At 48.1% G+C, this 17,500-nt stretch overlaps 2 protein-coding genes across 2 annotated transcripts in view; one reads left to right on the top strand and one right to left on the bottom strand.

Moving 5' to 3' along the window:
- Window positions 1-7,239: 7,239 nt before the first annotated feature.
- prdm8 (PR domain containing 8) lies at window positions 7,240-12,849 on the bottom strand. The gene is made up of 4 exons (XM_048270140.1): window positions 12,558-12,849; window positions 11,734-11,956; window positions 9,311-9,542; window positions 7,240-8,544 (listed from the first exon to the last, which is right to left on the bottom strand). Exons 2-4 carry the CDS (start codon window positions 11,947-11,949, stop codon window positions 7,295-7,297), a joined length of 1,698 nt encoding a protein of 565 aa, XP_048126097.1. The 5' UTR covers window positions 11,950-11,956; window positions 12,558-12,849; the 3' UTR covers window positions 7,240-7,294.
- A 1,779-nt stretch (window positions 12,850-14,628) lies between these two features.
- antxr1d (ANTXR cell adhesion molecule 1d) overlaps window positions 14,629-17,500 on the top strand; it is a 30,838-nt gene continuing 27,966 nt past the window's right edge. The window contains 1 exon segment of the mRNA XM_048270268.1: window positions 14,629-14,936. Within this exon segment, the coding sequence (XP_048126225.1) occupies window positions 14,830-14,936 (107 nt within the window). The 5' untranslated portion in view covers window positions 14,629-14,829.

The following is a 17,500-nucleotide window of genomic DNA, read 5'->3' as shown; positions in this document are numbered from 1 at the left end:
AGGTTATAGACACAAACACACACACACACACACAAACACACACACACACACTCATGACATGTATAGTAACAGTAGGGGGCGTCAGTGGTATGAGTTGAGAAGCAATCCACTGATTCACAGCTCACTTTGCTGAGCCTGTGTGTGGATTATGTTGAGTGCATAGGTTTGTGTGTGTGTTTGTTTATCTAAAGTTTGGAGAGTTTGGTTGCAGTGTGTGGGTGTAGTTTTCTACGTTCATTTTATAAACGAGGGCCACTATTCACAGTAGAGTGCTAATCATGCATACAGTAGCGATAAACACACACACACACATACACAGACACACACACACACACACACATGCATACAGTAGCGGTATACACACACACACACACTGCGATATACACAAGACATAGATGATTGTTCCATTCCATGCATACAGTAGCGGTACACACACACACACACACACACACACACACTGTGATATACACAAGACATAGATGATTGTTCCATTCCATGCATACAGTAGCGGTATACACACACACACACACACACACACACACACTGCGATATACACAAGACATAGATGATTGTTCCATGTCTGCCGCTCTTTTCCTTGAGCCCAGTGTTGGTTTTTTATCTCTTCCAGTATTGTGTCCTCACACACACACACACACACACACACACACACACACACTATTGTGTCCTCACATGTTTTAGTTGAGATTTATTAAGTGTGTCTTTCTATGCTCAACGTTCAAGATGTTTAGATTGTTTTTTGAGTCCCTTAACATAAAGATCTTTTCCAATTTTAAAATGGGTACTACTCAGACTGAACATACTCGGAATAAAGTAGAAGAGTAAATCCATGGTTATAATTATACTTTTTCCCCCTGAAGATTCAAATGAAAATCAGACGATAGCGAAGATGTAGATCGTGAAAAGGAGTATAATCCAAGTAGCCGAGAGGAAACAGACAGTGACTGCAGTTTGTAACTATCTCTGGAATGTAAAGACAAGGAGAAATTCTCGAGTCAGAAGAGCTTGAAGCTCAGAGCTAATCTGAATTCTCTCGGTCTGAGTCTGTCTAAATGATACCAGAACCAACCAACCAGAACAGATGTAAATAAAGGTGATATGCCCACAAGAAGGGTAGTGCTTCAGTGGACCTTGAACAAGAGCCATCTATCTTTACCCATGCAGTTCTGAAGGAGAAGAATGGTGGAAGAAAATACAACAAGAAACATAATTGCCTGTGCTGCATGCCTGTGTTGTGCCTGTGTTGTGCCTGTGCTGCATGCCTGTGTTGTGCCTGTGCTGCATGCCTGTGTTGTGCCTGTGCTGCATGCCTGTGTTGCATGCCTGTGCTGCATGCCTGTGCTGTGCCTGTGTTGCATGCCTGTGCTGCATGCCTGTGTTGTGCCTGTGCTGCATGCCTGTGTTGCATGCCTGTGCTGCATGCCTGTGCTGTGCCTGTGTTGCATGCCTGTGCTGCATGCCTGTGTTGTGCCTGTGCTGCATGCCTGTGTTGCATGCCTGTGTTGTGCCTGTGCTGCATGCCTGTGCTGCATGCCTGTGCTGTGCCTGTGCTGCATGCCTGTATTGTGCCTGTGCTGCATGCCTGTATTGTGCCTGTGCTGCATGCCTGTGCTGCATGCCTGTATTGTGCCTGTGCTGCATGCCTGTATTGTGCCTGTATTGTGCCTGTGTTGCATGCCCTGTGCTGCATGCCTGTGTTGCATGCCTGTGTTGTGCCTGTGTTGCATGCCTGTAATGTGCCTGTGCTGCATGCCTGTATTGTGCCTGTGCTGCATGCCTGTGCTGCATGCCTGTATTGTGCCTGTGCTGCATGCCTGTGCTGCATGCCTGTGCTGTGCCTGTGCTGCATGCCTGTGCTGCATGCCTGTATTGTGCCTGTGCTGCATGCCTGTGCTGCATGCCTGTATTGTGCCTGTGCTGCATGCCTGTATTGTGCCTGTGCTGCATGCCTGTGCTGCATGCCTGTGTTGCATGCCTGTGCTGCATGCCTGTATTGTGCCTGTGTTGCATGCATGTGCTGCATGCCTGTATTGTGCCTGTGTTGTGCCTGTGCTGCATGCCTGTACAGGCCTGTGTTGTTGCCTGTGCTGCATGCCTGTATAGACAGGGCCTGTGCTGCAAGCCTCAGATTGTGCCCAGGCTGCATGCCTGTATTGTGCCTGTGTTGCATGCCTGTATTGTGCCTGTGCTGCATGCCTGTATTGTGCCTGTGCTGCAAGCCTGTATTGTGCCTGTGCTGCATGCCTGTATTGTGCCTGTGTTGCATGCCTGTATTGTAGAAATGTACTTCAGAAAATGTGGCTGAGACTGAGAGTTACATGGAAAAATATGCACCAAACAAGCCACTTTGAAATGTTACTGTTTTCATGAATACAAAAGTTGGGGGAAATAGAGTTGTTAAGGAGGACATTTTGACAAAACGTCCTGTCTCGAGAATTTCGGCTCGCTGTAGTGACCCCCAGCTGCCTTTAAAACGGCTGTCAATCTGCATGTGAATATCTGTCCTAAAAATAACTCTAATAGTCTGAGCTGATTAGCCCAAAAAAGGGCCAAAAGTGGAAGTAAATAGAGCGAAAGCATATTTGGTATCATTTGAACAGTCATTTTATGTAGATTAAGAATGTCAGGTGCCCACAACACCAAAAAATTACAGAGCTTCGAATGAACCATGGTACAGTGATTACTGCCCAAATCTTATTATGCTAGCTCATCTGGATATTAGCCAATATCTTCCATGCCAACGGAATTATCCACATCAAACCTGTTATACTTACTCACTATAAGGGGTTGATGAACTAATTGGATATTCAGGTCTTGGGGTCAAAGGTCAAGGCCGCATGGGGTCACAAATGCACAAATATAGTGCCAGTATCTCCAAATCATCATCATTAATTAAACCTAGCACAGTTATTGATTATAATATTGATTATAGATGAACTGATGGTATTCAAGGTTATAGGGTCAAAGGTAAAGGTCTAATTGTTTTCCTGTCATAAAAGGTTATGGCTGACAGAGACATACTGTACCAATCAACACATTCAAGTCCAATTTCATTAGTGAATGTTTGAAGAATCAAATTGCATTTAGGCAAAAGGGCTTTGGAGTTGTTATGTAACAGTATCAATGAAATACTACCACTGTTTTACAAAGGCTTCTTTTCTTTTTTTGTACATTTAGTGGGGCGGTTAACGTCAATTGATCATTTTGTGATAAAAAAAACATCAAATTTGGTAGAGAAACTCACAAAGGGTGTCTGATCAGATTTAGGATCGTAGGCACCTCAGATTTGGCCTAAATATGAACTTTGTTAGGTGGGAAAGGATGGAGAACAGAAACTAGCAACTAGCTAAATTAAATATTTTGCCATAAATAAAACAAATAAATGTTTAAAAAAAATAATACAAAAAAACAGGCTTTTATTCAACTGAATATATTCATATAATACTATAATAGCATACTCATAATGATGTGGTGTGAAGAATAATGATGTGAGTGGAGTGTTGACAAAAAATACTAGATACTACTACCTGCCTAAACACACAAACATAAACAAACACGCACGCATCATGATCGTCTTTAGGGATGTAACGGTATGAAAATTTAACCTCACGGTTATAGTGACCAAAATGATCACGGTTTTCGGTATTATCACGGTATTTCTAAAAGTGTGTTCAATATGTTCAGAAAGCACTGATAGGCCTACACAACCTAAAATAGTTTCAAAAAGTGTCCCGTTAACTTTTTTCTTCGTGTTTAATTGGTTATGTGCTTATAGCTTAACTTACCCTACCATAACTTGGAGTTTGCTATTTCTGTTATTTGGATGCAATGAGTGAGACCAAAGTAAGCGTTCAAAATAAAACTTTAGGCTGCTGTATTCTCCTGATAACGTGGATGCGAACATAAAAAAATAATAATCAGCTAACGTAAGAACAGCCATGTTCAATGAAGCTCACAGTATTTCAGTAAAGGCTATTGCTATTGTGTCAGTGTAAGCGTCAGCCCTTGTGTAAAATTGTACACAGATAAAGATTCAGTTTACCTCTACTACCCTGATCTAGTGGATCTGTGCCTGTTTGCTTATGTCTACAGTGGTGAGTGAGTGAGTTAGCTTCTCTGGTGAGTGAATGAATGTGTTAGCTTCTCTGGTAAATGATCGAGTGAGTTAGTGTCTGTGGTGAGTGAGTGAGTTGCCCTCTCTAGTGGTGACAGAGTGAGTTAGATTCTGTGGTGAGTTAGCCTCTCTATTGCCACAAACAGCTTCTCCAGTGGTGAGTGAGTTAGCTGCTGTCGTAAGCAAGTGAGCGAGTTAGCTTCTCTGGAGGTTAGTGAGTGAGTTAGCTTCTGTGGTAAGTGAGTGGGTGAGTTAGCTTCTCTGGTGGTGAGTGAATGAGTTAGCTTCTCTAGAGGTGAGTGAGTTAGCTTTTCTGGTAAGTCAGTAATTAAGTTATCTTCTCTGGTAAGTGAGTGAGTTAGCTTCTGTGGTAAGTGAGTTTATGTTTTGGCATCTCTAGTGGTGACAGAGTGAGTTAGCTTCTCTGTTAAGTGAGTGAGTAAGTTGGCCTCTATGGTGGCCACAAACAGCTTCTCCAGTGGTGAGAGTTAGCTTCTCTGGTGGTGTGTTAGCTTCTCTGGTAAACAAGTGAGTGAGTTAGCTTCTTCTCTGGTGGTGAGTTAGCTTCTCTGTTTAGTGAGTAAGTTAAGGCTGTTTTCTGCTTCTGCGTCGACTCCACACAGTGACTACGCCGTTGCCTCAACACCAGCATGAACCTTTCGAAGTTCTGTGTCTCCTCTGTCTGCATTGCTCACCACAGAAAATGTAGTCAGAATGGCGAACTCCATAGACTGCTGTGCCGAAATAGTAATATTTTATTGTCCTTTTCTTGCTTAGATTTTGTAAAAGTTATTGAGAAATAGACACAGTATATTCAAATGACCTAGTTATTATAACCAGAAAACAACAAGTGAGGTTATTTGCGATGTGTCTGCCAGCCAGTTATTATGTTAGCAAGCAAACTTTCCCACAACTGCCCACAAAGTGCTGCTTGCTGGCCTAGTGCTGAGTTCAAAACGTTACTGACAAATAGACACTTTGCACCGCCACTGTAACCAAAATATGTGAGTTTATTTGATGAGTTAAAATAATGAGTTTATTTGCAAAGCTAATGTCAGTGAACTAGAATGTTGCTACTCTGCACAGCAGGCTGCTTGAAGCAGCTGGCTATCAACACACAGATTGAGTCGAGCAATTACAATCCTCTGTCTGTGTCGCCAGGTTACAATTTTTTGGAGGTGCGCGTCAGGCGACAGTGGAGGGCTTTGGGGGGTACATCGGCGATGCAGTGCCGTCGTCGATTCGACGCAGAAGCCTAAAACAGCCTTTAGCTTCTCTGTTTAGTGAGTAATTTAGCTTCTCTGGTAAGCAAGTGAGTGAGTTAACTTCTCTGGTAAGCAAGTGAGTGAGTTAACTTCTCTGGTAAGCAAGTGAGTGAGCTAGCTTCTCTGGTAAGCAAGTGAGTGGGTTAGCTTCTCTGGTAAGCAAGTGAGTGAGTTAACTTCTCTGGCGGTGAGTTAGCTTCTCTGGCGGTGAGTTCGCTTCTCTGGTAAGCAAGTGAGTGAGTTAGCTTCTCTGGTAAGCAAGTGAGTGAGTTAGCTTCTCTGTTTAGTGAGTGAGTTACACTGTGTCTCATTTGACTATACTTCTGTACTTACAATACCTAATTTGAGTACATGAGTTCCACTGAAAATTTTGACGTCAAAAAGTGCACTGCAAGTCCCAGGATGACACATAGCCATAGATATTGGAAAGCTAGATACCACATTGGGCTCCAGAATGTATGCAAATAGCGCCGCCATCTTGGTGGGGGCAACAATCACTGGAGGCCAATGGAGATACAGGTGTCTCTGACTGGAAATCAGACAGGTGTCTCTGATGGGAAACCAGACAGGTGTCTCTGATGGGAAACCAGACAGGTGTCTCTGATGGGATATCAGACAGGTGTCTCTGATGGGAAACCAGACAGGTGTCTTTGATGGGAAACCAGACAGGTGTCTCTGATGGGAAATCAGACAGGTGTCTCTGATGGGAAATCAGACAGGTGTCTCTGATGGGAAATCAGACAGGTGTCTCTGATTGCTGGAAAGTGTTGCCCATAGACAGTAAGGTGTTTGCCCCCAGCAATATGTCGACCGCGTTCATGTATCCCACCTAATAGAACTCGACAGACGATGCGGTATCCAGCTTTCTAACACCTATGCTCATAACGGTCAAAAAGCTGAGGGCGGAATAGTGGAATGGACACTTTTCGGCCTCAACGAACACCATCTTGGCTACATAGCCCAAGGGGAGGGAGCGTTTTCAAACTCGTGATGATAACAGTTGAGGAAGTTGGAGCAGCAGCAGTGGTAAACCCACTTTACAGATGTACACGCAAGTTAGAACATAAACTGTCACTATCGAATTCTACTAATAAAGTTATATTTAGAATAGTCCTTTCATTGAGACAACACTATTCTGTTTAAATGTACGCTGAGTTAGCACACAGGGTGCTGCATTAACGTGAACTGACTGCTATCTGAGACATCTGAGAGTCATTTGTCTGGTGGCAAGTTAGCTTCAGAAATGAGGGATACACAGGAAACTGAACCATTTTGTGCTTTAATAGCTTTTATTACTGTCCCATCACTTCTTACACCCTGAGCTTCATAAGGCACGTCTTACACACACACACACACACACACACACTTTCCTAACATTGACTGGAGATGCTTGCCAATCATTCATCTACACTACAAAACAGTAAGAAGTTTGTAACTAGCGCCATCTAGTGGACACTACAGCCATATTGCTTCAGTGTTATTCTACTATACACACCAGTAAAACGTTTTGAAATAAATAAGTCGCTATGAAACCAAACACAAATGAGTATCATCACCTAATCAACCAAGTCCGTGTCTCCACGCTGTGTGGTGTGTGTGTGTGTGTGTGTGGGTGGTGTGTGTGTGTGTGTGTGGTGTGTATGTGTGTTTGTGTGTGTGTGTGGTGTGTATGTGTGTGTGTGGTGTGTTTGTGGTGGTGTGTGTGTGTGTGGTGTGTGTGTGTGTGTGGTGTGTATGTGTGTGTGTGTGTGTGTGGTGTGTGTGTATGTGTGTGTGCGGTGTGTGTGTGTGATGTGTGTGTGTGGCTGGTGTGGTGTGTATGTGGTGTGTGTGTGTGTGTGTGTTTGTGTGTGGTGTGTGTGTGTGTGTGTGTGTAGTATGTATGTGTGTGTGTGTGTCAGTTGTGAGAGGTCATATGACGTGAGAGGTGGTGTCTCTCTCGGAAGTGCTCATGGCAGACTGGACAGGTCATTCTTTCCTCCCGCTGCCTCCTGAGCGGCATCGTGCTCGCCGGCTCCCTCTTGTGGTGCGAGCGCATGTGCAGCACCAGGTCAGAGGTCATCCTGAAGGACAGGTTGCACTTGGCGCACCAGTTCTGCCCGGCGACGGCCAGCGGGCTCAGCGTGGGGGGGAGCAGCGGCAGGGATGCGGGGGGGGCAGCGGGGGTCACGGGGGTCACCCCCAAACCGCCCCGGGGCCACTGGTCAGGGGAGTAGGGGTATCCTGGCTGGACGCTGGGCGGACCGCTTGGCAGGTCCCCGTAGAGCAGCGCAGAGCCCAGAACGTTCCGGAAGCTGATCGCTGGCTTCGGTTCCAGAGCGAGCGGGAGATCGGCGGACGGCGTGGGCAGGCTGTAGAAGCCAGTGCTGGAGCGTGAGTGTGTGTGTGTGTGTGAGTGTGTGTCTGTGCTGGAGGGTGTGTGTGTCTCTGACGTCCCCAGGTGTCTGTGCGGTCTGCAGAAAGCACTGCGTTGCTCCTCGGTCCCCCGCAGAACCCTAACAGAACCGTGCAGAACACGCTCAGGAGTCCTCAGGTTCCGGTCACAGCGTTCCGCTCGGCGTTTCAGGTTCTCGGCATCCCTGTCCTCAGTGGGCTGTCCAGCAGGCGTGGCTTCCTTCCTGGACACACCCCCCTCCGTGCCCAGGTGCGTTCCTGCTGCTGCCGGACTCTCCATGTCGCCCCCTGCTGGACGCGGGGGGATATTGCTCTCGTTGGACGGGTTCGCTTTCTCCAGCAGCACCGACTTCGTGCCGCGGCCGCCGGGGGAGTCGTCATGGCAACGCTTGCGGGGGCTCGGGCAGGAGTTCGCCCTGTGCTCCAGGTCCCGGGCGATGTTGTGGAAGTCGGTGTGTGTGTGTGTGCGTGTGTGTGTGCGCATGTGTGTGAGAGAGCGAGCGAGATGTGTGTCTCTGTGTGTCCGTTTCACCTCAGGCTGCCTCTGGTCACGAGGGTCGCCACTCAACCAATCAGAAACCTGCTTATACTTCAGAGGCTCGCTGCTCAACCAATCAGAAACCGGCTTGTACTTCAGCGGCTCGCTGCTCAACCAATCAGCTTTGTTGTTGTTGTTTGGGCAAAGGAATCGGCAATGAGCCAGATACGGGTGCTCGTGCTGAAAGGTTTGCCCACACCTCACGCAGCAGATACCTGCCAAACACACACACACACATCAACATCAGTGAATCTCACACACATACACACACACATCAACATCAGTGAATCTCACAAGTTGCACAATAATCCCTAGAAGTGTATAATGTTGGTGGTTCTACAGTGAAACTAAAAGTGTCTTGTGTGTGTGTGTCTCTTACCGTCGAGTGTATATGTGTGTGTGTGTGTGTGTCTTACCTTGGGGGGGTGTGTGTGTGTGTGTGTGTGTGTGTGTGTGTGTCTGAGTGTGTGTGTGTGTCTGAGGTGTGTGTGTCTGAGGTGTGTGTGTGAGGTACTTACGGTCAGGTGTGCGTGTGTGTCTGAGGTGTGTGTGTGTGTGTGTGTGTGAGAGGTACTTACGGTCAGGTGTGCGTGTCTGAGGTGTGTGTGTGTGTGTCTGAGGTGTGTGTGTGTGTGTGTGTGAGGTACTTTCGGTCAGGTGTGTGTGTGTGTGTGTGTGAGGTACTTACGGTCAGGTGTGTGTGTGTGTGTGTGTGAGGTACTTACAGTCAGGTGTGCGTGTGTGTCTGAGGTGTGTGTGTCTGAGGTGTGTGTGTGTGTGTGTGTGAGTGTGTGAGGTACTTACGGTCAGGTGTGCGTGTGGCTCTGAGGTGTGTGTGTCTGAGGTGTGTGTGTGTGTGTGTGTGTGTGAGGTACTTACGGTCAGGTGTGCGTGTGTGTGTGTGTGTGTGTGTGTGTGTGTGTGTGTGTGTGTGTGAGGTACTTACGGTCAGGTGTGTGTGTGTGTGTGTGAGGTACTTACGGTCAGGTGTGCATGTGGCTCTGACGTCTCCCAGGCCCAGGAGGCGGGCCAGTTCCTCGTCGTACCAGACCATAAGCTCCTCCCCCTCCTGGACATGCCTCAGGGTGCGGAAGAACAGCTGACCCGCCTTCAGGAACACCTCCGTGTTCTGCTCCACACGGTTCCGAGCCGCCTGGACCAGCCGTAACCACGACAACGCCAGCGGAGACGACCTCATGGCCTCAGGATCAACCTGTGACATCAACAGACATCATCACACTCAATACTGTGACATCACACTGGCTATCATTATCATGAGTAGTAATAATGTCTAATCTCTCATCTGGATACATACAGATATAACTGTAATCTCACTGCATGATTATAAATCTGTGAAACAGCGCGATCATAACCTGTGATCATAACATGTGATCATAAACAGCGTGATCATAACCTGTGATCATAACATGTGATCATAAACAGCGTGATCATAAAGCTGTGATCATAAACATGTGATCATAAACCTGTGGTCACTTTAAACAGCGTGATCATAAAGCTGTGATCATAAACAGTGTGATCATAAACATGTGATCATAAACCTCTGATCATAAACCTGTGGTCACTTTAAACAGCGTGATCATAAAGCTGTGATCATAAACATGTGCATCTCACAGCCGCCGGATAGGCCACAGGCACCACCAGATTTGCATGGTCGGCACACTGCTGCCCTCACACACACACACACAGTTGCACACCTCACACACACACACAGCTGCACATCACACACCTTCACACAAACACAGTTGCACACCTAACACACACACAAACACACACAATGCTACACAGCTCACCTCACACACACAAATCCCAGGTCTAAAACTACAACCAACGATGCCACTCTTCTCTCATTTAGCTCTCCATTCTTGAGGTGATGTACTAAACACAACCAGCTCTGTGGTCAGCACTGTCCACTACTAAACACAACCAGCACTGTCCACTACTAAACACAACCAGCGCTGTCCACTACTAAACACAACCCTAAACACAACCAGCACTGTCCACTACTAAACACAACCAGCACTGTGGTTAGCACTGTCCACTACTAAACACAACCAGCACTGTCCACTACTAAACACAACCAGCACTGTGGTCAGCACTGTCCACTACTAAACACAACCAGCACTGTCCACTACTAAACACAACCAGCACTGTGGTCAGCACTGTCCACTACTAAACACAACCAGCACTGTCCACTACTAAACACAACCAGCACTGTCCACTACTAAACACAACCCTAAACACAACCAGCTCTGTGGTCAGCACTAAACACAACCAGCACTGTCCACTACTAAACACAACCAGCACTGTCCACTACTAAACACAACCCTAAACACAACCAGCTCTGTCCACTACTAAACACAACCAGCACTGTCCACTACTAAACACAACCAGCACTGTCCACTAATAAACACAACCCTAAACACAACCAGCTCTACGGTCAGCACTGTCCACTACTAAACACAACCAGCTCTACGGTCAGCACTGTCCCCTACTAAACACAACCAGCACTGTCCACTGCTCTCACTCATTAATCTCTATGGTCAGCACTGTCCACTACTCTCCCTCATTCATCTCTATAGTCAGCCATTAATCTCTATGGTCAGCACTGTCCACTACTCTCACTCATTCATCTCTATGGTCAGCACTGTCCACTACTCTCACTCATTCATCTCTATGGTCAGCACTGTCCACTACTCTTCCTCATTCATCTCTACAGTCAGCACTGTCCGCTACTCTTCCTCATTAATCTCTATGGTCAGCACTGTTCACTACTAAACACAACCAGCTCTATGGTCAGACTCAGCACTGTCCACTACTCTCCCTCATTCATCTCTATGGTCAGCACTGTCCGCTACTCTCCCTCATTCATCTCTATGGTCAGCACTGTCCACTACTAAACACAACCAGCTCTATGGTCAGACTCAGCACTGTCCACTGCTCTCCCTGTCAGCTCTCTGCAGTGTTTCCATTTCCTACTGTAACCGCCTGCGTTTTTACAGCATCGCTCCACACATCTAGCAGCTGATGAAGAGTGATGCGAACCCTGTCATCCACACACACACACATCACTCAATCTGTGTCCTTCTGTCATCCACACACACATCACTCAATCTGTGTCCTTCAGTCATCCACACACACATCACTCAATCTGTGTCCTTCTGTCATCCACACACACATCACTCAATCTGTGTCCTTCTGTCATCCACACACACATCACTCAATCTGTGTCCTTCAGTCATCCACACACACACATCACTCAATCTGTGTCCTTCAGTCATCCACACACACACATCACTCAATATGTGTCCTTCTGTCATCCACACACACATCACTCAATATGTGTCCTTCTGTCGGGCGTATCGGCAGAAGTCGCCTGAACTCACCCGAAAGGCGTAGCAGTTGCTTTTAGTGTCGCGTGCTTTGAGCGCGATGAAGGCGATAGTGTCGTAGAAGCCGTTATGAAGGACACACGGGCCGAACGCTGCGCCCGCCGGCAGCTCGCGGGTGACGTGCACACTGGCGAACCCATCCCCCGCGTGAGTGGGGACACATTTGCCGTCACTGGTCCAGAGGGCGCGAGACATGAGCATATGCTCCATGTTCAGTCTGAAAATAACGGACATGACAGAAGCTGAGAACATGACGTAAATACATCAGACACACTGAGGAGAATTACGTGTCAATATAAACATGTCGTTTTCCAACACCTGCTACTGTGGCCGAGTTTGGGGCGGCCGTCAAATACACAGCAAATAGATCATGGGACAGAATTCCTTCAGGCCAATTCACGTCGCTGGCAGACCGGTGCTTAGTGTAAATTTTATTTCCAGTCATTTGCGAGGATGCTAATCATTCAACGGGCAGCTTTTGTCTCGCGGCTCCGGTCAGAGCTCCTCCATTGTTTTCCCATCTGGAGCAGAACTGCGCGCAAGGGGGTGGCGTGCGCGGGGGGTTGCCACATCACATCCATCACCGCCTCGAACTTTATGAGCGGAAACAACGGACACACTGCTGCTCTCAGAATCTACAAATCGAATTTAAAAGTAGAACCACGTCTTCTTGAGTGTTCGTTACTGTAAAGACGCATCAAACTGTGAAAGAAGCTGTGAAAGAAGGACTGCCAGCCCGCGACACGCCGGAAACCCAACGGTCCAAACCCACAACGGTCCAAACCATAACGCATAGTTATACACGTTAACGTTCTTACCTAATGGGTAGTCAGGTGCATGTGCCGGTATCAATAGTGCACCTCCGAGAAAACCACGTCGCCAGGGAACCGTAGGGTGCGCGTGTGTGACAACTGCGGAGACTCCTTGTAATCTGTGTCTCGAGCTGCTCTCTGTCAGGCACTTATCCTTGTCGCGAGGATGCGCGATGACCCCCCTCCCCTTCACGAGCTGCTCTGCTGTGTCTCAGCCCCCAGGGTGCCTCTGATTGGCGCCCTTCTCCTTTCACGTGCTAATCGAAGCAGACGGGCACTGCGCCTGCCTCTTCACCGGAGCCTTGGTGAGGGTCCGAGCACGAGCCGGTGCCATATGAGGCGCATTTCACGGTGACACGGCTGAGATGAACAGCAGTGCGCGCCGAGAGTGAAGGGATTCCATTATCAATGGAGATATAGCTTCGGGAAATCCGATTTGGACACGAGGATTAGGAAATTAAATAGGCCTACTATAATCCTCCATTCATGATCCATCATGATAATAATCTGTGCAGAATCTCTGGGGTAGCCGTAGCCTAATTAATTATTTGAAAATGAAAGCGTTATAGACATAACTCTCTGTATTGTATAACAAGTCTAGTTAACCTATGCTACAAGTAAAAAAAAAAACAGATTGTTAATGTAAAGTGGTTTATACCGCATTTATAACGGGCCACTCAGTACTTATCCTATCATTGGGACGGACAGGGTGAGAGCCACGACCAGCAGCCACGGGCGCGCTACATGATCAGAAAGGCCTAGCCAACTACACGGGCGTACTTGTTGGGCTAATTATTCACAACTCCTTGATGCATTATTAATTAATTGTTCACAAGATTAGAGCATTTTCACCATTTTCAAAATATGCATAATTTATTCGCCCCGTGGCAGCATCTCGCTCCTCGAGATCATATGTCGGTTAATAATGCTCGATTGTGCCCTGACGCCGGGTCCGGCGGAAACCACTGGGCTGACCGTTAATGCGCCATTAGAGGGAAAACTCATCAGCTCGTGTGTAAATGTCAGGCAGGTGTCGCGTGATTCTGCATCAGCGTAGGCTACTAGCGGGATAATTGCCAATGCTGTGTAAACACTGGCTCCAGTACATCTGAAACGAATTGTTATGGTGTTTATAAATAGAAGGGAGCTTTTAGATGGGAGGGTCCAGAGAATATCCACCCAAAACCCACTCCTACAGGAAGCTGCAGACAGATAACACACACACACACACACACACACACGCACACATAAAGAGAGGTTGATGCCACACACACACAAACACATAAAGAGAGAGGTTGTTGCCACACACACACACACACACACACATTGGCGTGTCAGGTCTCTTTTTCTCCCGCGTGCGATGGCCTGATTAGTTTAATTGGTGGCTGGGATGCGTAAAGACATGCCCTCGAGCCCGGTGACTCGCGCCGGCCCTGGCAGTGCAGTGCAGCGCAGATGACTTGCTGGTATTCGGGTTGTGTTGTCGTCGTACCCGGAGGCTGTCTGGTTCCCTTTGCCCCTTAATGCCATCTTCACGCGCGAGTCAACCTAGCGCTCTGCTCGCTCGACTGAATTCAGAGCAAGAACAGGGAACTCGCGAAATAACAGATGAATCAGAGAAACGGGCGCTGATCAGTAACTCTGCCCCCCTCATGTCTGTTCCTAATACCCCCCCCCCCCACACACACACACACACACACACACCTTGAACCTGTGACGGGTAGGTGGTGTGTGTGTGTGTGTGTGGGGGGGGGGGGTACTCTCAGTTGCCATTCTTTCAAGGCGTAACTGTCATTTCATTCCATGCTTTAACGCGCATGTTGTGAACTATGATAATGGGAGTTGGGGTAAGAATCGGAGACTGAGGGTAAATATCAGAGAATGGCAGCCTGCCCGAATCTCTTATCCATGATTTATGTTTGAGAAACGGACAGAAGTCTTCTCTCGCTCTCTCTCCCGGAAAAGGGAAGTGTGTTCTCTCTCCATGTTGCCCCGTAGAGAGAGGTCCTGTCCTGCGCTGCTGTAAGGAGGGGCTAGCCTCGTCCGGTCGCGTCCCAGGCAGCACTTCCCCGCACCCACACAAACACACACACACACACACACATACTCCCCGGCCGTATAGCGTAGTCCTCGGCCGCTGGACACACACTCTCAGTGGCTCGGGGAGGATGTAAAAGTTAGACCCGCACTGGAAGCCGAGCAGATAGACAGTGGAGCGATAAAGATGGCGCGGCTTTGGCTGAACTTGTGTCTTGTTCTCGTGCTCCTAATGATAACGATGCAGGAGCCCACAGCTGCACGCGCGGCGCTCGGCGAAGAAGAGGAAACGCAAGAGGCGGAGAGATCCTGTCACGGAGCCTTCGACTTGTACTTTGTTCTTGACAAGTAAGTGTCGATATTTATGACTTCTTACTGTCACCTCACTGCACACTGCCGCGAGACCCGGGGACGGAATGCGAACAGCCTTTTCACCATGTTTCTCCATGCATAGTAAACTGGAATTATACCCCCTCCCCTCTCTCTTTTACACTACCCTCTCTCTCTCTCTCTCTCTCTCACACACACACACACACATACACACACATACACAAACATACACACACACATTCAGTAGCCCATGCTACAGGCTTTTTCTAAACGTCTACTCAAGCGCTGTCGTCAGCGGTCGCTCGGATAGACTAGACTCTAGTCTAGAGTATAAGGCGAGTATTTGCATGGGCACAGATCAGGTAAATAGATCTTTATATGAAATAAGTGCTTTGTAGCCCCGGAAACAGGTTGCTGTTGTGGTGCTGTGTTGAGCGCATTGTCCGGGAGTAGAGTAGCTCCGACAGCAGCGGCACATCCCCCCACGCGCGCGTCCGGTCAGGATGTAGCCGCACGGTGGATTGGGTTTCAGCGAACAGTGCCGCTCGAGACTCCTCTGTGGCGGCCTGGCGAACACGCGGACAGAGGCATTGCTGTGCCCGGTAGAATCTCTCACATGTGCATTCCTCAACGTTCACTTGCTCTTAACAGTAGGCCTTAGACACACACTGCCCAGACCTGTGCACTGGGCCTGCTTTTTGGGTGCTGGGTGTGCAGTCTGTGCACTGGGACACCAGTCCACTGGGCATTGGTTTCTTTCTGTCATACTACATTTCTTTTTCCTCTTTGTCCACCTTCATCCTCACCTTCCAGTTCTGTGCCTTCTTCCTCCACTGGCTGTGGTTGTGATTCCTTCGTGTGTATGTGTCTACAAGTTCTATGTCATGTCTCATGTGGTCTGATTCATGGTCTCCTCAGTGTTCCATCCATCTGGCTTCCGTGTCCCTACTACCTTTCTTGTACTGTGCTTTGTCCACTGTGTGTGTATGTGTGTGTATGTGTGTATGTGTATGCTGGGTCGTCTGTGTGTGGTCCATTTCTGGGATGGTCCAGATATGTATGTATATGTGTATATATATATGTATATATATATATATGTATATATATGTATGCCTCCACTATTCTTCTGTGTCTCATCCCAAGATAAGTTATGTCTAATCTGTCTATATGTGTATATATATATATGTATATATGTATATGTATATGTGTGCATGTATATATGCATGTATATATGTATGTGTGTCCATGCATTGTGTGTACTGGGTCTCTCCTTCCCTCCTCCTTTCTTCTGTCCACTGTGCTGTATATGCATGTGTGTATATGTATGTGTATGTGTATGTGTATGTGTGTGTGTGTATGTGTGTGTGTGTGTGTGTGGGTCGGTCTGTGTCTGTGTCTTGTCCTTGTGTTGGTCCTTTTCTGTGGCCTGTGGCTTCCTGTGTGGGATTCTGGTCGGGATCTGTCTGGTCTGGTCTGTGTCATTCTGTTGGGATCTGTTGGTTGTGTGTGTGTGTGTGTGTGTGTTCTGGGTTCCTCCTCCATGTCCTTCTGTATTATTTTTTGCCTCCTGTCTCATCTCTCATCTCATCCTCTCATCTCATCTCGTCCTCATCTCTCTTCTCTGTCTCCTCTCCTTCTCTCTCATCCTCTCTTCTCCTCTCTCTCCTTCTCCTCCTCTCCTTCTCCTCTCATCCTCTCTTCTCATCTCATGTCCTTCTCATCTTCTCTCTTCTCATCTCCTGTCATCTTCTCCTTCTCATCTCCTCTTCTCTCTTCTCCTCTCCTGTCCTCTCTTCTCTCCTCTCCTCATCTCATCCTCCCCTCCTCTTCTCTCTTCTCCTCTCCTGTCCTCTCTTCTCCTCTCCTCTCCTCCTGTCTCCTCTCCTCCTCTCTCCTCTCCTCTCCTCCTGTCTCCTCTCCTCTCCTCTTCTCTGCTCTCCTCTCCCCTTCTCCTCTCCTCCTCTCTTCTCCTCTCCTCTCTCCTCTCCCCTTCTCTCCTCTCCTCTCCCCTTCTCCTCTCCTCCTCTCTTCTCCTCTCCTGTCCTCTCTCCTCTCTTTCTCTCCTCCCCCTCTCCTCTCCTCTCCTCTCCTGTCCTCTCCTCTCTCCTCTCCCCTCTCTCCTTCTCTCCTCTCCTCTCCTCTCCCCTTCTTCCTTCTCCTCTCCTCTCTCCTCTCCTCTCTCCTCTCCCCTTCTCTCCTCTCCTCTCCCCTTCTCCTCTCCTCCTCTCTTCTCCTCTCCTCCTCTCTTCTCCTCTCCTCTCCTCTCCTCTCCTTTCCTCTCTTCTCTCTGCCTGCTAGTGCTTCATCTCTGGCATGTACAAAGGCGGTGAAGCCCGAGCGTGCTTTGTTGCCTGTGGCACCGTCTGTGTGTGTGTGTGTGTGTGTGAACGTGACCAAACTTGCCCCGTGGCACAGTGTGTGTGTGCAGCTGCTACCATGAACTTGACTCCACCTGAAGCTGACCTACTAACTCAGCATAAACACCACCAATGAAACCCACCGCCCTTCCAGACTAGCCCCATGGCACCTTGGCCCTAGACTAGCCCCATGGCTGCGCTTGAGACCCTTTCGCCAGAACCTTC

This window comes from Alosa alosa, chromosome 18, assembly GCF_017589495.1.
Source record: "Alosa alosa isolate M-15738 ecotype Scorff River chromosome 18, AALO_Geno_1.1, whole genome shotgun sequence".
NCBI lineage: Eukaryota > Metazoa > Chordata > Actinopteri > Clupeiformes > Clupeidae > Alosa > Alosa alosa.
The sequence above is the reverse complement of the archived record's forward strand: the minus strand, read 5'-3'. Positions and strand labels throughout refer to the sequence as shown.

Excerpts from the sequence above, each read along its gene's own strand:
- prdm8 (XM_048270140.1), bottom strand. The coding sequence starts at position 11,949 with ATGGAGCATATGCTCATGTCTCGCGCCCTCTGGACCAGTGACGGCAAA. Across the intron at positions 9,543-11,733 it reads GCAACTGCTACGCCTTTCGG|GTTGATCCTGAGGCCATGAG; the intron begins GTGAGTTCAGGC and ends TTGATGTCACAG. Across the intron at positions 8,545-9,310 it reads AGCCACATGCACACCTGACC|GTATCTGCTGCGTGAGGTGT; the intron begins GTAAGTACCTCA and ends TGTGTTTGGCAG.